This window comes from Berghia stephanieae, chromosome 6, assembly GCF_034508935.2.
Source record: "Berghia stephanieae isolate SIO BIC M18660-M18661 chromosome 6, UCSD_Bste_1.3, whole genome shotgun sequence".
NCBI lineage: Eukaryota > Metazoa > Mollusca > Gastropoda > Nudibranchia > Aeolidiidae > Berghia > Berghia stephanieae.
In genome coordinates this window covers 64,301,659-64,321,658 of record NC_088365.1, presented here as the reverse complement: position 1 = coordinate 64,321,658, position 20,000 = coordinate 64,301,659, and the positions used below count along the sequence as shown (strand labels likewise).

The 20,000-nt window shown below is 38.5% G+C and overlaps 1 protein-coding gene across 1 annotated transcript; it reads right to left on the bottom strand.

The window, feature by feature from the left end:
* Positions 1–6: 6 nt before the first annotated feature.
* On the bottom strand, positions 7–17,360 carry LOC144975442 (uncharacterized). Its single transcript, XM_078919508.1, has 2 exons — positions 16,680–17,360; positions 7–2,930 (listed from the first exon to the last, which is right to left on the bottom strand). Exon 2 carries the CDS (start codon positions 2,883–2,885, stop codon positions 507–509), a length of 2,379 nt encoding a protein of 792 aa, XP_078775634.1. The 5' UTR covers positions 2,886–2,930; positions 16,680–17,360; the 3' UTR covers positions 7–506.
* Positions 17,361–20,000: the final 2,640 nt, after the last annotated feature.

Sequence of the window (20,000 nt, the reverse complement as noted above, 5' to 3'; positions counted from 1 at the left end):
GTGTTGTTTTTTTTTTTGTTTTTTTTTTTCTCTTCAGAATACAACAGAATAAAAACTAAAATCTCACATCTCTGGTCACTATTGCTTTTAAGCCTCTCCTTACCTGACATTTTCAGGATTTTCCCCAAAACTTCACACCCAACTAAAACAAAAATATATTATTTATCACCCAAATGCAATAGCAGTAAGTTCTTTCGATAAATAATTTCTTTATCAAAACAAGCTCTACAACACATATTATGATGTACAAGAGAAATTAGAATCAGAAAATGTTGGTTGTATCGTAACGAATGTGACGATTTTCCTATAGTTGGTAAGGAAAGGGTTTAACTAACTTTTTGATACCTTGTCTATATCAACTTGATACCGTTTTGAGGCGATAGGTTGCACGTAAACTATTAAAATCTTCAAGTCATTCAAAAGATAAATCCTTATATGAAAATATGTGTCTCAATGTTTAACCAAACCAAATATTATGACGGTTTAAAGTTTAAAACTTGGAATTGTTAATAATGTAGAACGTGGGTGTTGAACTCCAACCTTCCACCACATGCCAAACCACAAATGTTGCATTGCCACGGGTTGTTGACGTTATGCAACCCCATGTGCAAATGGAATAAGGTCACGTCTAAAAATAGAATCTCACAATGAGGACAGTATCGTGCTTCTCCGCCTCGCGATGACTCACCGACGACGTCATAAGATCTCCTTCCGCTACTGTCTTTAATGTCCGCCGCTTGGGGCCCGCCATCTTGAACCAGTTCCACGTGGTGCTGATGTCGTTGAATCGGGTCCCACCTCGACGATTCCTCACTAGATCCGTCTTCGGATATGGCTTTCCGTTGTCCGAACATCCGAGAATCAGAATAGGTTAAGTTCGCATCGTTGGCGTTTCTGGAGCTGCCCTCTGGAGCAGAAATACCCGATTTTCCAACGCTGAAGTCGATCGCGGCAGCAGTGCGATTATCTGAAAACTCATTGTCTTCATTCACCTGTAAGTCATCTGGATTTTCTACGGGAACTAATATAGAGTCCCCCGACATGATGTTTTCCAGAGACGAAGAGGATTCTGTATCGCGATTGCTCTTCTCAAATTCGACTCTTGTCGATTCTAAATTGGTGCTAGAGCTCCCATTTGAAGTTTCGTCGGAGTCCTGCGGACCTGATGCAGACGAAACGTGATTGTCGCAGACTTTGGAAAATGAAGAAGCATCCATACCGCTGGAAATTGACGATTTTAGGTTATCGTATCGGAACGCGATGCTTCGCACGTCATTGTCACTGTAGAAATGTTTTTGTCTCTTGTAGAAAGGTGACAACGGATTAAGATAATCGTCGGAAATAGAGAGTGTTCTTTTTCGGAAAGGAATTTTGGAACTTTCCGTGGCAAATCGAGTTTTGTCAGAAGAGCGGAAGTCGTCGTTTTTGCCGCTCTCGTTATCATTTTCCGGATCTTTTCGGTGCGATTGTTTGAAGATCATTTTGTGGGGTTTGTATATCCCTTTATCGACAGAATGGGACAATTTGACAATGTCGTCTGCTGATAAAGGCCGGGTCTGGGCCGATGAAGTCACCACGGTATCTTCTGACACGCTCTTCGGTCGTAGATTTCTTTCATTATTTTTGGGATATTTCTTTAGCGAGGATTTCAAGGACGACTCTATAGCCATCCTTTTTAATTCTTCTATTCTCTCCACTGTCAATTGTCTATCGCCATCGTCTTTTGACCTGTCTAGCTTTTGGCGCTGGTTTCCAGGGAGGTCGGTGTTTACTGATAATGGCTTCGTTTTGCTGAGGGATGACGATGCGTCCAATTTCCATGAAGGAACAACCGGTTTGGTATCACCATCCTCATCTCTCGTGTGGAACATCATGTGCATTGCTAAGGCGTCCTTCGTGGTGAATACTTCTCCACAAACACTGCAGCTAAGCTGCTCCATCATTGCTGTGAGTGCGTTGGGGGACGTGGCTGCTTTGAAACTGTACTCCGAGAGAAGACGCCTGTACTGTCTCTGATCCATGTAAAGCCCGTACGAATCAAAGGCAAAGAGACTGTTGAGGCCGGAAGTCAGATCGGAACTTCCGTAACTGCTTAGGTCATCCTTAGAGGAAGTGGGCGACCTGGCAGCTAACGACTGAATAGCAGAATCAACCACAGAGCTGCTCCGGGGAATCACGGCTGCTGCAACTGCGGCTTTACTCATCAAAGCAGCTTGGCTGCGAATAGCACTGATCATGGCCTTTTCACGGAGCTCTCTTTCGAATTTTTCTCGTGGAGTTGGGTTTTCGGGATTAGCCGAGATAGCAGATGTGGGAAGAGCTACGCACGACTCGTTTTTAGCTCGTAGAAGCATGTGCATAGCGTATGTGTCACGGCTGCGGAAAACGACGTCACATCCGTCGCAGCGAAACGAGTTTTTATCCCCTTCAAAGCAAGATAAACCGAACCGTCTGGCGTCTAGAGCGTCCAAACTAGAATCCAGACCGTTTTTCAAAAGATCTTGAGGTGACGTGGCTGACGTGCCGAGAGATGATTGGCGGAGAAAGTCATGTGACCCCATTCCAAGTGATGATTGGCCGAATGAGACGTAGTGTGAGTGTGCAGATTTCATGGAATAACCTCCACCTGGGGGACGACCTCTTCTACTGATGTATCGCAGAGGGCCGTTGTGGGATGACGGTGTATGGGCATCTGAATCTACAGAGGTCTTACCCTCTTTGCTTTTGTCTCCAGACGAAGTAGTCTTGCTGCCCAGGGAATTACCCATGATTCCAATGCTGCTGCTGCCGCCATTGTTGTTTTCTTCGGTGATAGGAGATGTTGAATCATCCATCGGCTCTTGTTTCACTATGATATTGGTGGTGTCAGTAGCCATGGTGTCCATAGTGGTTTTTGTTTTAGGCTGTATTTTCTTTCTTTAGTGATTTGTCTGGGGGTGATAAGAATAAAGAAAATAGATTACGTATAGATAGATAGGTAGATAGATAGATGGATAGATAGATAGATAGATAGATAGATAGATAGATAGATAGATAGATAGATAGATATACAGATAGATAGATATATAGATAGATAGATCGTAGACAGACGGGAATAGATAAATATATTGACAGATTGACAGGCAGAAAGATATATATATATATATATATATATATATATATATATATATATATATATATATATATATATATATATATATATATGTGTGTGTGTGTGTGTGTGTGTATAAATTATAAAAACAAAAACCACTACACACACACACACACACACACATATATATATATATATATATATATATATATATATAGAGAGAGAGAGAGAGAGAGAGAGAGAGAGAGAGAGAGAGATAAGCAAACAGACAGATATAAACAGCTACAGATTGATAGACTTATAGATAGATAGATAGATTAATAATTGATTGATAGATTGCTCATATTGACTGATTGGTAGGTAGATAGACAGATAGACGATAAATGGAGAGAGAGAGAGAGAGAGAGAGAGAGAGAGAGAGAGAGAGAGTGAGAGAGAGACACAGATAGACACACACACAGAGGGACGGAGAGAGAGAGAGAGAGAGAGAGAGAGGGAGAGAGAGAGAGAGAGAGAGAGAGAGAGAGAGAGAGAGAGAGAGAGAGAGAGAGAGAGGGATATACGGCTATAAATAGAATTTGTAGAAAGAGGAGAATGAAATCGAAAGAGAAGACGGACGGAGAAAAGTGACGGGTTGAACTACGATATAAACATTTGGAGATAATAGAAATGGTTTACATAGCAAACATCCCTTTATTCATAGTCTCAATACTGCTGTGCTTTGAAAACCAAAACAACAACACGTATTTAAAATTTTGGCCAGAAAACTCGTTCTTCAAATATCCATAGGTTAAAATGACCCTCATATTTTCAACAAAAAAACCTTGGAAAGTCCCAGGTTTGAGAGGTGTTTAATTTAAAAAAAAAATTTTTTCCCAAGATGAGGGTAATTTTTAATCGGTACGATATTTGAAGGACGAGTTTTCTGGCCAAATTTTTAAATACGTGTATTTTTTTTTTTTCGTTTTTTTTTTTTTTTTTTTTGGTGTATTGTTTTTTTTTTTTTCTTCTTCAAAGTTCGACAAAATAGCCAATGATTCATGTCCGTCTAATCTTTCTGTGTTTAAAAATTCACGTAGTTAGCTGGCTCCCCCCCCCCCCCCCACCCATCCCCACTCCTGTCCTCGTCCCCACCTTATGTATGGCATAGACACGTGAATTTGAGGAGCTAAATTATGCATAGACTTACTCGGCCAATTAGCTGAGTGCTTCTGAGAATGGCTCTAAATAATATATGAGGCGTTCCTTGCTTCTCATTCAAAATTCAATGAGTTAAGTTTTAAAAGGGGTTTTGTGAGTACTGCCTGGTCCTGAGCTGTGCTGAGGGAAGCGATCAATGAAGACAATAATGAAGATGTTAGAACCGTTCTCTTTATATTTTTTATTTTGTTATTTCTTCCGTGTTTTTTTTAAAGTCTTGTCTCTCGTGAATTTTGAAATGTAACCGTTTTCTCCATGTAATATTCATAACGTTCTCTGCCGTTATACAAAGGATGTATTGTTGTGTTCGTAGATAATTGATATTGGAGCTAATTAACTGAATTCAGCTGCTGTTGTTGTTAATGGTGATAATGGTGGTGATGATGATGATGATGATTATGATGATGGTGGTGGTGATGAGATATTGTTGATAGTCTTGTTGTTGTTGTTGTTGTTGTTGTTGATGATGATGATGATGATGATGATGATGATGATGATGATGATGAAGAGGAGGAGGAGGAGGAGGAGGAGGAGGATGATGATGATGATGATGTTGATCTACATTCCCCCCCCCCCCCAATAGTTATTGAGATGTATTCGTGTGTTTTTGTGTGTGTTTGTGTGTGTATGTTTGTGAGTGTGTTTGTTTGTGTTTGTGTGTGTGTGTGTTAGTGTGTACGAGTGTATGTGTTTTTCAATCTGCTGTTGATTGTGAACTTTTTCTAAATATGTGCGTTAAAAAAAAAGAGAGTTTCTCACTGTACCAGATACTCTCTTCTCTTCTCTCTCTCTTTCTCTCTCTCTCTCTCTCTCTCTCTCTCTCTCTTTATTTGTATCTATCTCTTCCCCTCCCCCCCCCCTCACTCTCTCTCTCCCCCTCTGTCTCTCTATCTCTCCCTAACTCTCTCTCTATGCCTCTTACGCCCTCGTTACCTCCCATCTCTCCCTCCCTCCCTCTCTCTCTCTCTCTCTCTCTCTCTCTCTCTCTCTCTTTATTTGTATCTATCTCTTCCCCTCCCTCCCCCTCACTTTCTCTCTCTATCTCTCCCTAACTCTCTCTCTATGTCTCTTACGCCCTCGTTACCTCCCATTTCTCCCTCCCTCCCTCCCTCTCTCTCTCTCTCTCTCTTTATTTGTATCTATCTCTTCCCCTCCCTCCCCCTCATTTCTCTCTCCCCCTCTCTCTCTATCTCTCCCTAACTCTCTCTCTATGTCTCTTACGCCCTCGTTACCTCCCATCTCTCCCTCCCTCCCTCCCTCCCTCTCTCTCTCTCTCTCTCTCTCTTTATTTGTATCTATCTCTTCCCCTCCCTCCCCCTCACTTTCTCTCTCCCCCTCTCTCTCTATCTCTCCCTAACTCTCTCTCTCTATGTCTCTTACGCCCTCGTTACCTCCCATCTCTCCCTCCCTCCCTCCCTCTCTCTCTCTCTCTCTCTCTCTCTCTCTCTTTATTTGTATCTATCTCTTCCCCTCCCTCCCCCTCACTTTCTCTCTCCCCCTCTCTCTCTATCTCTCCCTCTCTCTCTATGTCTCTTACGCCCTCGTTACCTCCCATCTCTCCCTCCCTCCCTCCCTCCCTCCCTCTCTCTCTCTCTCTCTCTCTCTCTCTCTCTCTCTTTATTTGTCTCTATCTCTTCCCCTTCCCTCCCCCTCACTTTCTCTCCCCCCCCTCTCTCTCTCTCTCTATCTCTCCCTAACTCTCTCTCTATGTCTCTTACGCCCTCCTTACCTCCCATCTCTCCTCCCTCCCTCCCTCCCTCTCTCCCTCTCTCTCTCTCTCTCTCTCTCTCTTCTCTCTTTTATTTTGTCCATATCCATTCACTCACTTTAATACAACCTCCCCCTCACTTTCTCTCCCCCCCCTCTCTCTCTCTCTCTATCTCTCCCTAACTCTCTCTCTATGTCTCTTACGCCCTCCTTACCTCCCATCTCTCTCCCTCCCTCCCTCTCTCTCTCTCTCTCTCTCTCTCTCTCTCTCTCTTTCTCTCTTTCTAGTCTCTCTAGTCCATTCATCACAAATTCACGAATCAATAACTTTTAATATACAAGTCAAAGCCTTTGGGCCTCTCGTTCTTTCTCACTTTCTATCTCAATTGGTCTCTTTCTCTCTCTCTCTCTCTCTCTCTCTCTCTCTCTCTCTCTCTCTCTATCTATCTATCTATCTATCTATCTATATATCTATCTATCTCTTTCTCATTCTCTCTCTATCTATCTCTCTCTTTCTCACTCTCTCTCTCTCTATCTATCTCTTTCTCTCTTTCTATCTATCTATATCTTTCTCACTCTCTCTCTATCTATCTCTTTCTCACTCTCTCTCTATCTATCTATCTCTTTCTCTCTCTCTCTATCTATCTATCTCTTTCTCACTCTCTCTCTATTAGTCTTACCCGCCTCCCTCCCTCCCATCTCTTTTCCTCTCCTCCCCCCCTCTCTCTTTTCTCTCTCTCTCTTTTCTCTCTCTCTCTCCCTCTCTCTACCCCTCTTTCTCTCTCTCTCTCACTCTTTACCCCTTCCTCCCTCCCTTCTCTCTCTCTCACTCTCTCTTCTCTCTCTCTCTCTCTCTCTCTCTCTCTCTCTCTCTCTCCTTCTCTCATCTAGTTTTTTCATCTCAAATATACGAATCAATAACTTTTAAAATACAAGTACAGACATGTTAACTTGGGTTATTTTTTAAATCGTAGTTTTAGGAAATAAAAATAAAAGTCACTATTAATTAACTTAATAGATCAAAAATTTACCTTCACAATGATGAAATAATACTCCAAAAACCCAAAATTTAGGCAATCTGGAATCAACCATCATTTTCAATAAGATTTAACTGACTTAGAGATGCTCATTTGAAGTTCTGAAATTGGAGTCAATAACAATGTGATATTGAATGTAAACTTCAATGTAATATACGAAAACAGATAACGTGGACGTTTCGGGTTGCCCCTTGTTTTTGTTTATTCATCTTAACAACGCCACTACCACATTATCCCATTCGTCTGTAGTGTTTCATTCATCCTGTTTTGTTGATAAAGGGGAAACCCGAAATCTGTTTTCGCATATTAAATTGAAGCTTACATTCAATTTCACATTTGTTATTTATTTCTTCGAGCTTCGAGCAGCAACATTTACATGAAATTGGAGTCAACATTTCGTAACTCTACAAATGTTTCCTTAATAGTAGGCAGCCCTGCAAGCGGCTAAAATCTTAATAATTTTCTTTAAGATTTGCTTTTTTTTTCCTCGTCGCCGACCGTCGAGCATGAATTCCATGGAGAAATTTATATAAAAGTTTAATTAACGAATCTAATTTTAATGGATTGGCGAGCTGAGCCATCGACCATTTTAGAGCTTGTTTTGATGTCTTGGGGATTTAATTTAATTTAATTGAGCTTTTATATAGCGCAATATCCACTAAAAGCGCTTTACAAACGGGTCCCTGGCCAACAGCAACATTTAAAATTTAGGACGGGAAATGACGCCTGTAAAGCGATATTACATTTTTAAAAATTCGGACAGAGGCAACGTTGTTAACGGCCAGGTCCTCATTTTAGACTTGAGTACGGTGAGAGAATGTGAGTAAAGAGCCTTCTCCAAGGATCAACTATGCGCCGAACGAGGCTTGAACCCAGGACCTTCCGATCCGAAAGACCACATAGCCGCATCTGATTGAAAAAAAAAGAGTTTTGTTATATTTCCTTGAGTACAATAGATATCAAGATAGAAGATGAAATTTAAACATAATTAATTTTTGTCCAGACCTGTCTATATGAAAATTTTAAAGTTTGTAAATCTTAGGAGATAAAAATTATAGTCGCTTTAGATAGTTTTATCGATCATCAATTTACCTTCACATGGGATTTAAGGAGATAGTTGTATCGATCATCAATTTACCCTCACAGGGATTTAAGGAGATAGTTTTATCGATCATCAATTTACCCTCACAGGGATTTAAGGAGATAGTTTTATCGATCATCAATTTACCCTCACAGGGATTTAAGGAGATAGTTGTATCGATCATCAATTTACCCTCACAGTGATTTAAGGAGATAGTTGTATCGATCAACAATTTACCCTCACAAGGATTTAAGGAGATAGTTGTATCGATCATCAATTTACCCTCACAGGGATTTAAGGAGATAGTTTTATCGATCATCAATTTACCCTCACAGGGATTTAAGGAGATAGATGTATCGATCATCAATTTACCTTCACAAGGATTTAAGGAGATAGTTGTATCGATCATCAATTTACCCTCACAAGGATTTAAGGAGATAGTTGTATCGATCATCAATTTACCCTCACAAGGATTTAAGGAGATAGTTGTATCGATCATCAATTTACACTAACAAGGATTTAAGGAGATAGTTTTATCGATCATCAATTTACCCTCACAAGGATTTAAGGAGATAGTTGTATCGATCATCAATTTACCCTCACAAGGATTTAAGGAGATAGATGTATCGATCATCAATTTACCCTCACAAGGATTTAAGGAGATAGTTGTATCGATCATCAATTTACCCTCACAAGGATTTAAGAAGATAGTTGTATCGATCATCAATTTACCCTCACAAGGATTTAAGGAGATAGTTTTATCGATCATCAATTTACCCTCACAAGGATTTAAGGAGATAGTTGTATCGATCATCAATTTACCCTCACAAGGATTTAAGGAGATAGTTGTATCGATCATCAATTTACCCTCACAAGGATTTAAGGAGATAGTTGTATCGATCCTCAATTTACCCTCACATGGATTTAAGGAGATAGTTTTATCGATCATCAATTTACCCTCACAAGGATTTAAAAATACTTCAAAATCCTTACAATTATGTAGATATTCTGGTATCAACTTTCATTTTTGAAAAAAAGTTTTAATGACTTAGAGATGCACACGATTTCTAGAATTTGGAGCCAAAATATAAGTTGTCATTCTACGAATTAGTCATTCTAGTAGGTAGATTTATTTGTCTATTGTGCGCCTCTCTGGACTAGAATACAGAATTCAGGGTGTGTGAACGTAGCCACTGTGGTTGATAATAATAAAACAAACAACCCGCGATATTCTTTCAGTGTAGACTACGTTTTGTAGTCCTTCAAATACTTTAGGCCTATAGATCCGGAGTTTATCCCGGTTTCTATAGCGTGAAACGGGCAATATCAATTGCTCGCTACCCTTTGAATAGGACGCTAGTCGATCGCAAAGTACTTTCCGTCAGATCAAACAGACCCAGCTAACCAATCACTGCTGGTTGGACACAGGGTGGGGTGGGGGGGGGGGGGGTCAGAAAAAAAATCTCGACTGCACCCTTTGCTTATGAAACGAGTGCTCTACCAACTGGGCTATCGGGACCTTGCACTGTAACTAATTAAGTATGGCATAAATACAAACACACACAAGCGAATCCTTTTGAAATTATGTTACCAGTTGCAGTGTTTTAGATATTATCTATTATATTTTAAAAAGCTTTGGATTTCACAGCAACACTTTGTAGTTGAATGAATGAATGAATGAATGACTGACTGACTGAATGAATGCAAGACATACACCTCAAAGCACAGCTCAGAACTCGATGTCGCTGAGAATCATCTTCAAAAAAACATTAAGTAATCTATTTCAAGACGATGTGACATTTACGTCATAGAATATTCAATCCTTATTAACCCGTTAGCTGCCGTATTCTGGAAAACAAAAACAAAAAAACAAAACAAAACAAAATAACAAACAAAAAAAAAAAAACAAAAACAAAAAAAAAAAAAAAAAAAAACCAAACCAACTCGTATTTAAAAAATCTGGCCAGAAAAACCCATCGTATTTCGCGCATTGATTGATTTAATTGATCTTCATTTGGTTTTTTTTTTTTTTTTAATAAAAAAAAAAAAAACAACAAAAAAAATTCCCCAAAAAACTCTCAAACCTGGGACTGAAGGAAGACTTGGCGGAGTCTCAAGTTTGAGAGAGAATTGTTGCCAAAGGGTGAGGGTCATTTAAATACCTCGATAATATAATTTGAAGGACGAGTTTTCTATCTGGCACATAATATTTGAAAAAGTTGGTTTTTTTTTTTTTTTTTTTCAAAGTACAGTGCAGAGGTATGTCCTATGTTATTATTGTTGGTGCTTCAAGGAGGGAGATGATAGTCGTCAAAGAAGAAATTATTAAAAAAAAAAAGAAAAAAAAGAAAAAGGAAGAAACAAGAAGTCAACAATATTGATAATGGCATGAGGTCATTTTGACCTGTCATGATCTGTCTTAAGATCTTTGATGATGACATTATTGAAGTCATGACAATATTTATTTGATGATAGTAAATGTTCTTTCTTCAGAAAAAAAAAATACAAAAAAAAATAAATTAATAAATAAATAAATAAATAAAAAAAAAGAAAAGAAAAATACTTTAAAAAAAAAACTACAACAAACCCACACAAACGAAAAACAAACAAACAAAACAACAACAGTGAAAGATTGACAATTAATTTCGAATGCTGTCAGAACTTGGAAAAGACAAAACTGGTCGTCTTTACAAAAGAGCCTTTAAGGATACAGTGGAAAATAAAGTCAACACTCTTAAAGTCAACTTCTGACTTAAAGTCAACTTCTGACTTAAAGTCAACATCTTCTGTTGATCCCAATTTTTTAATGTTCTTTATCTAATAGATAGAATGAAGTTGACGTCACTCATGTCTTTGATATTGTTTTTTTTTGCCATCCATGTTTATGAGTAATTCTCACTAAACTGTATTAACCAGGCTATAGATAGAACGAAGTTGACGTCACTCAGGTCTTTGATTTAGTTTTTTGCCATCCATGTTTATGAGTAATTCTCACTAAACTGTATTAACCAGGCTATAGATAGAACGAAGTTGACGTCACTCAGGTCTTTGATTTTCTTTTTTGCCATCCATGTTTATGAGTAATTCTCACTAAACTGTATTAACCAGACTATAAATCAATGTTCATGGTTACACATCGTTTTGTGTGTTGGTCCGTTATACTTTCGGATGGTAATGTTGTGAGTTTCTTAGCCAAGCGCACACTATCCATAGGGAACAATAACGTGATTCTAAAATACTGGTTCCAATCTCATTGGAAGTGTGAAGCAGTGTCCTCCCGAGGACTGGATACATACATACCTTGTGCACCTCATCTTCTGGTTTTAGAGTGATAGCATCTTATTTTTTTGTCTAAATACACGCTGGTCGTCAATAAACTTGAGCTTTTAAATAGCGCAATATTCACTAAACGTGCTCAAAGCGCTTTATAAGGGGTCCCAGACTAACAGCAACGCTTAACATGTAGGACGTGACATGACGTCGATTTTAGGCGATATTACAATTTCTTTTCGGACAAAGACAACGTCGTTAACGGCCAGGCACTCATTTTACACCTGAGTACGGTGAGAGATTGTGAGTAAAGAGCCTTTTCCAGGGACTTCACTATACGCCGAGCGAGGCTCGAACCCAGGATCTACCGATCCGAAAGCGAGTGTCATACCACAAGACCACATAGTCGCACAAAGAAAAAGATCATCCACCCTCGGTCATTGACTGCCCGTAAATCATTAGAATCTACCTTTAGATCATCATCATATCGTGTCGCGCCAGTGGTGGATCCATCGGATGGCTTCAGGGGTGCAGCCTCTCAGGTCCATATCACTGATATGTGGTCCAAGGTCGCACTCGTGAAGGATGTGGTCCATGTTTTCAGCCGTGTGTCCACATTGACATTGGCAGTCTGAAGAAAGTCCCCATTTTTGTAAGGTTGTTTTGGTCTTCCCCACTTTAGACCTTGCCCTGTTCAGTGTCAACCAATCTTTCCTGGGGAGATTTACTCCGCTTGGCAGTTCCGCCTTTAGATAGTATGCGCTTGTCTTAGAAGCTCACAACATTTCCATCCGGAAGTAGAACGGACCAACACACAAAACTATGTGTAACCATGAATTTTTATAGTCTGGTTCATACAGTACTCACAAACGTGGATGGTAAAAAAAAGCAATAACAAAGACATGAGTGACGTCATCTTTGTTCTATCTTTACATCCTGCTACTAAAATAGTTATTCCACCTTATGATTCAATACTATTTAACCTATTCATTGTTTATGTGCGGCTATGTGGTCTAGTGGTATGACACTCGCTTTCGGATCGGAAGGTCCTGGGTTCGAGCTTCGCTCGCCGCATAGTTACCGTACTCATGTGTAAACTGAGTACCTGGCCGTTAACAGCGTTGTCTTTGTCCGAAAAATTGCAATATCGCCTGACAGGTCCTACATGTTAATATTGCTGTTGACCAGGGACCCCTTGTAAAGCGCTTTGAGCACATTTAGTGGATATTGCGGATATATAAAAAGCTCAATTTTTTAATGTATTGTCTGGTTGACCAGTTCCGCACTTCCAATGAGTTTTGAACCGGAAGAGAGGAAGGTATGCGGTCAGATCTAACAGATCCAGCTCCAGAGGACAGTGGACATTGTTTGTTTGTTGGGGTTTTTTTTTTTTTTTTTGCTATCTAAGAAATCGCTTTTAATCTCCGCCATATCAACGATGGAGATCCCGATAGCTCAGTCGATAGAGCACTCGCTTTACACGCAAAGGGACCTAGGTCGATCCCGGGTGCAGTAGTTGAGATTTTTTTCTGACCCCCCCCCCCCCCCCCCCCCCCCCTGTCCACCCAGCAGTGAATCGGTGGCTGAGTCTGTTATACTTGACGGAAAGTAATTTGCGATTGACTACCGTCCTGTCTAAAGGATAACAAGCAATTGCTATTGTCTGTTTCACGCTATAGAGACAGGGATGAACTCCGGCTCACGGGCCCAACGGCTCTGGGGGACTACTTTAAAATAATAAAATATCAACTATAGATTGAAATGGTTTGGATATGTTAAAAGACGAGAGAGGGAGGGAGTATGTGGGAAGGAAAGTATTGGACTTACAATTAGCGGGAAATAGAAAATAAAGGGACGCCCAAAGACGAGATGGTTGGATAGTGTAAAGGACGATGATATGAAAGAACTGGGCCTGGAGGAAGATGATGCTATGAACCGAGATGCATGGAGATGCGGCATTCATTATGGTAACCCTGCAGGATGCTGGATAATGATGGTCGGTGAATCAAACCTCTGAAGTCCCAATTTCACGATCGGTGGATCAAAACTTCAGTCTACACATTTTATTTAAATTTGGGCGGATCAGACCTCTGATGAAATTTTCAATGTCTACTACATACGAGCTTTGCGCACCATAGAGACTACAGGACTCCCTAGTCTGTGTTGCGCACCGTGTTTTATTTCATTTTGATGTCATCAATCAATGGACAATAGTTTTGCGTCATGTTTTGTTTTTGTTTAGATTTCCATTACAACAATGAGCCCATAAGGAATTGGGTTATCAGACCTCCAAATTATAAGCGCACGTCGCTTAAAAACTTTAAAATCAGTTGACTTTGGTCATTCTGATCTTTTAGATTTTAAACTTAATTTTCTTCGCCCAGTTCAGACTGAGGAAGACCTCGCGAGGTCCCATGTTTGAGAGTGTTTTGCCAAGATGAAGGTCATATAAATCGATCGATATTTGAAGGACGAATATTCTGGCCAAATTTTTAAAATAATAAGTTTAAAAATTCCCTTTATTCATCCCAGATGGGAAATTCGGAGACACAACATTATTATTATTATTATTATTATTATTATTATTATTATTATTATTATTATTATTATTATTATTATTATTATTATCATTATCATTATTATCATTATTATTATTATTATTATTATTATTATTATTATTATTATTATTATTATTATTATTATTATTTTTATTATTATTATTATTATTATCATTATAATTATTATTATTATTATTATTATTATTATTATTATTATTATTATTATTATTATTATTATTATTATTATTATTATTATTATTATTATTATTATTATTATTGTTATTATAATAATAATAATATTAAGTTTAGTTTATTACATTTTCTGAATTTGATGCAAAAAAAAATTGTTTTGTGACCCACCGTCTGAAAAAGGTATGTTGTCGGGATGAATAGGGCCCAATGTGAACATATTTGTAGGTCTGATAGTCCGGTTGGTATGGGCTCATTGTTGTAATGCAAATACCCTCACACCAACACAAAATAACATTGTCCATCAATACAATGTTAAAACAGGCCCATAATTCTGTTCGGTCATCAGACCTTCTTAAATATCAAGATACGAGAAGTACACATATACAGGTCTGACATCCGAACTCGCTTATGGGCCTAGGTTAACATTGTGGTAATGGACAATATTTTGCGTCATTTAAAAAAAATGTCCATTACAACTAAGAGCCCATATGCAATTGGGTTATCAGACTTGCAAATAAGTGCACGTCGTCCAGTTAGCTATGATTGGTTGGCGTCAAACTAGATTTTTAGAATTGAATTTAAATTTTTTTAAAAACGGTTAGTATGTATTATAAAACGTAATATATAATCTAACCCAATGTATACACATTCGCAGGTCTGATAACCCAAATTTTTACGGTCTCATTGTTGTAATGGAAGTACTCTCGAACCGACTCAATATATTGTCCATTACAACAACGTTACAACAAGCCCATAATTGCGTTCGGTTACCAGACCTGCAAATATATGCACGTAGATCTGACTACACGCATTCGATTAATTTCATTTTCTCAAATTTGTGCGGCTATGTGGTCTTTTGGTATGACACTCGCTTTGGGATCGGAAGGTCCTGGGTTCGAGTCTCGCTTGGCGCATAGTTGAATCCTTGGAAAAGGCTCTTTTCTCACATCCTCTCACCGTACTCAGGTGTAAAATGAGTACCTGGTCGTTAACAGCGTTACCTCTGTCGGAAAAATAATTGTATTATCGCCTAAAAGGCGTCATGTCTCGTTCTACATGTTACGTGTTGCTGTTGGTGAGGGACCCTTTATAAAGCGCTTTGAGCAAGTTTAGTGGATATTGCGCTATATAAAAGCTGAAACTCAAGTTTGATAAATAATGTTGTACACCGCCGTCTATAAAAAAAGAATCGAACCTCAGAAAGTGAACTCAGAATTAAAATGATGAGAAAAACGAACTTTTGAGGGATTAAAAAACATAATAATAATTTTTTAAAATGATATAGATGGTGCTTAGATTTTGTTTCTGTATTCATGCTTATTATGTAGTGTCGTGATTTTAATTTATTTTTTAAAAAACATTCTTATTATGTAAAGCGCCGCAGAGCACGATTAACGTGGATGTTTAGGCGCTATATAAAATCATTATATATCATTTATTATTATTTTGTTTTCATGCAGCAATTGTATTTATTCTCCATCATGACGATTTGATGCTTTGCCTTTAGATAAAATACTCATAACATTCACCAGCCGGATGAATCTAACGTACCAACAGACAAAACTATGTGTAATCTTGAATGTCTATAATCTAAGATAGAATTTAGTGAGATTTATTCATAAAAAATTGATGGCTAAAAACAATAACAAAGAGCTGAATGTCGTCAAATTCGTTCCTTCTATAGATAGATCGAAGTTGACGTCACTCGGGTCTTTGTTATTGTTTTTTTGCCATCCGCGTTTATGAGTAATTCTCACTAAACCGTATTAACCAGACTATAGAAGTTCATGGTTACACATTGTTTTGTGTGTTGGTCCGTTATACTTCCGGATGGCAATGTTGTGAACTTATTTGACAAGCGCATACTATCTATAGAAAAAAAACCCACTAGTTTTATATTAGTGGCTATCATCGGTGTGCACAAAATAGCAGGTCTGACATCCGAGCGCAATTATGGGCCTTATTTAACATTGTTGTAATGGACAAAATTTTGCGTTGGTTTGAGAGTATTTCCTTTGCAACAATGTGGGTGGGGTATCAGACCTGGAAACAAGCACACGTTGATCAGAATGTGCACTCAGAATTAAAATTATAAAAAAATACGTACGTTTGAGGTTTTCTTTTGGTTTTATTTAGCATCAGAAATTGTGTTTATGAGGAAAACGAACTTTTTTTCAGAAGTGTATTCTAAAAAAAAAGGGAATAAAAGAAAGACAAAAAATAGCCAGAAAGCAAAACGATAATAAAGATTACAGAAAAATTATACAAAAATATTATTAATTTTTTTTTAATAATCAAACATAAACCCCCACAAAACAACAAACATAAATAAACCCAAGGAAAAAGACAACAAAAAAAAAAAAAAAAAACAAAAAAAAAAAACAAAAAAAAAACAAAAACAAAAACAAAAAAAAACAAAACGAATACAAACCAAAAATAAAAAAAAAAAAAAAATTAAAAGCAAGAAAAAAAATAACCCAAAATAATAATAAATAATAAATAAAAAAATTATTTTTAATCCAAAAACAAAAGCGTTCACCTACCTTTTTGATTTGTTGTCAACTGCCAACTTCAGCTTTCTCTCAATGTTATGTTGTCAGATTGATTCTTTTTCCTATCTATCTATCTATCTATCTTGGTTAACAACCAAAGGCAGTAGTTGTCTCTCGCTTGTCACTAGTTAAACATTCATGGCATGTACACACCTTGAAGTCAGACAACACGCTGGTGCCTCATAATTTTTTTCCATCCTTTTAAGAACTGCTTTCAATCTTTTTTTTTCATTTACAGACAGAACGATCACTGACAGTTGTCAACAAATTTATAGTTTTTCTACCGACGAATTTACTGAAACAGTCATGGTTTTTAAAGAAGAAAAATACAAACACTAAACAACTATAATATTGCGGTGAAATGTTTATTTTCTCAAACACAAATAGGCCTTATATTGTCTTACATTGTAAATTCAATACAACCCGTATTTTATCCATGGGGCAACAATAATGCTTTCATATTATATTCATATAATAAGTATTTTATATTATTTCCTTAGATATCATTCGAACTCATACGCCTAACGAGTAATAAATAATATCAATTTAACACCGCTATGCAATGTTGTGCCACTGATGAAACACTGAAACTCTCACGAACGCAGATGAATAATGCAGAGACAAACTTGTGAGTACCTCCAAAGATTATAGCGCTCACTGGGACCGATTTAAATATAATATTATATAAAAGGAAGAGCTGCGTTTCTGTCATTAGATCTTCATATATCGCCATTAGGCCCAATCTACACACACGCGCGACAAATCTGCGACGGCGGCGAACAGTCAACGCGAGACAATGGCGGAGAAAGTGAGAGGTTGGCGAATGGGGCGTGGCTTGCCGATCAAGACTGCAGGTCGTTGGACGTAGAACGAACGCCGATGGCGTGACGTAAATAAATAATATTATGTGAGCAATGGCATCAAAACGGTAATAGATAGAATGCGCTTGGCCGAGGAGTTCACAACATTGCCATCCGGAACTATAACGGACCAACACACAAACTCTGTGTAACCCAAACTTGTATAGTCTGGTTAATACAGTTTTGTGAGAACAACTCACAAACGCGGATGGCAAAAACAATAACAAAGGCCTGAGTGACGCCATCTGCATACTATCTATAGGGAATAAAAGTGCAACTGGTTCCAATCTCATTGGAAGTGTCAAATCACTATTCCGGAGGACCGGATACATACCTTTTGGTTTCAAAGTGATGATATCTTATTTTTTTTTCTAGCCTAAATAAATGACGGCCGTGAATGACCCACTCGCTTACGCCCCGTCATTCTCTACATCCTGCCACTAAATAAATAGTTATCCCACCTTATTCTTTGAAAAGGCTTTTTACTCACATTCTCTCACCTTATCCATGTGTAAAATGAGTACCTGGCCGTTAGCAGCGTTGTCTCTGTCGAAAACAAAATGTAATATCGTCTAACAGGCGTCATGTCTCGTCCTACACGTTAAATGTTGTTGTTGGCTATGGACCTCTTGTAAAGCGCTTTGAGCTCGTTTAGTAGCTATATAAAAAAGCAACAAAAATATATCAAATGAGATTGAATAAATCGCCTGGCCGACAAAAGCACGAAAGCAGTTGGCCACTGTTGATGCTATGCGTTTAGGTAAAATGCTCACAACATCCAATCAAATTGGCGGTCTAAAAACAATAACAAAAAGCTGAGTGACGTCATCTTCATTCATTCTATTGCGTAGTCCTTCAGAGCCACTTGGATCATGGAGCCGGAGTTTATGACGGTTTATATAGATAGTTCGAAGTTGACGTCACTCATGTCTTTGTTATTCTTTTTTGCCATCCGCGTTTATGAGTAATTCTCACTTAACTGTATTAACCAGACTATAAAAGTTTATGGTTACACATAGTTTTGTGTGTTTGTCCGTTACACTTCCGGATGGCAATGTTGTGAGCTTCTTAGCCAAGCGCATACTTGCTATACCTTGATACGTACAATAGTAATCGCTTGCTACCTTTTGGAATGACGCTAATCTATCGCAAAGTACTTTTCGTTAGGAGGTCTAACATACCCAGCTACCCAATCACTGCTGGTGGACAGGGTTTTTAAAATTGCTCGACTTCACCCGAGATCAATCTCGGTTCCTTTGCATGTGAAGCGAGTGCTCTACCAACTGAGCAATTGGGACCCCCCATTTTGGTTATGGTTCTCACTAATTTCTTTTTTTAGATTGAGCCTTTATATAGCGCAATATCCACTAAACGTGCTCGGAGCGCTTTATAAGGGGTCCTTGCCCAACAGCAACATTTAACGTTTAGGACGGGACATGACGCTTGTTAAGCGATATTCTTACTTTTCTTTTCGGACAGAGACAACTATGTTAATGGCCGGGTACTCATTTTACACCTGAGTGCGGTGAGAAAATGTGAATAAAGAGTTGTTTTTTTCAAGGACTCAACTATGTGCCGAGTAAGGCTCGTACCCAGGACCTTCCGATCCGAAAGCGAGTGCCATACCAATAGACCACATCATAAAAAATGTAAAAAAATTATGCCTTTTCCGTCACGTCATCATAAAACATCGTCGCCTAGGCATTCCACGAAGGAATATAGATAACTCATCAAACAAGATGTCTGATGTCAACAGGAATCACCCATGTTGTCACAGTGAGCAAATTGGGGGTTAATAATCTTGCTCAAGGGAAAAAACGAAAGTCCCTGAAGCGGGGCTCGAACCCGGGTCCTTCCGGGTCACAGTGCAATGCCTTAGCCACTCGGCCACTTCGCCCCCCACATCATAGCCGCACTAAATTCTCTCAATTACACTACTCATGTTTAAGGTTACACAAAGTTTTATGTGCTGATACAATTGATCTGACGAGCAGAGTTGGTGACTATTTTACTCAAACACATAGCATCAACCCTGTCGAGATAGTGTGCGCTTGGCTCAGAAGCTCGCTCACAACATTGCCATCCGGAAGTATAACGGACCAACACACAAAACTCTGTGTAATCATGAACTTTTATAGTCTGGATCAAACCGTTTAGTGAGAATTTCTCATAAACGTGGATGGCAAAAAACATTAACAAAGACCCGAGTGACGTCAACTTCGAACTATCTATACAGTTTAGTGAGAATTACTCATAAACGCTGATGGCAAAAACAATAACAAAGACCTGAGTGACGTCAACTTCATTCTCTCTATAGTCTGGTTAATACAGTTAAGTGATAATTACTCATAAACATGGATGGCAAAAAACAAAAACAAAGACTTGAGAGACGCCATTTCATTCTATCTATAGATAGTATGCGCTTGGCAAAGAAGCTCACAACATTGCCATC

Excerpts from the sequence above, each read along its gene's own strand:
- LOC144975442 (XM_078919508.1), bottom strand. The coding sequence starts at position 2,885 with ATGGACACCATGGCTACTGACACCACCAATATCATAGTGAAACAAGAG.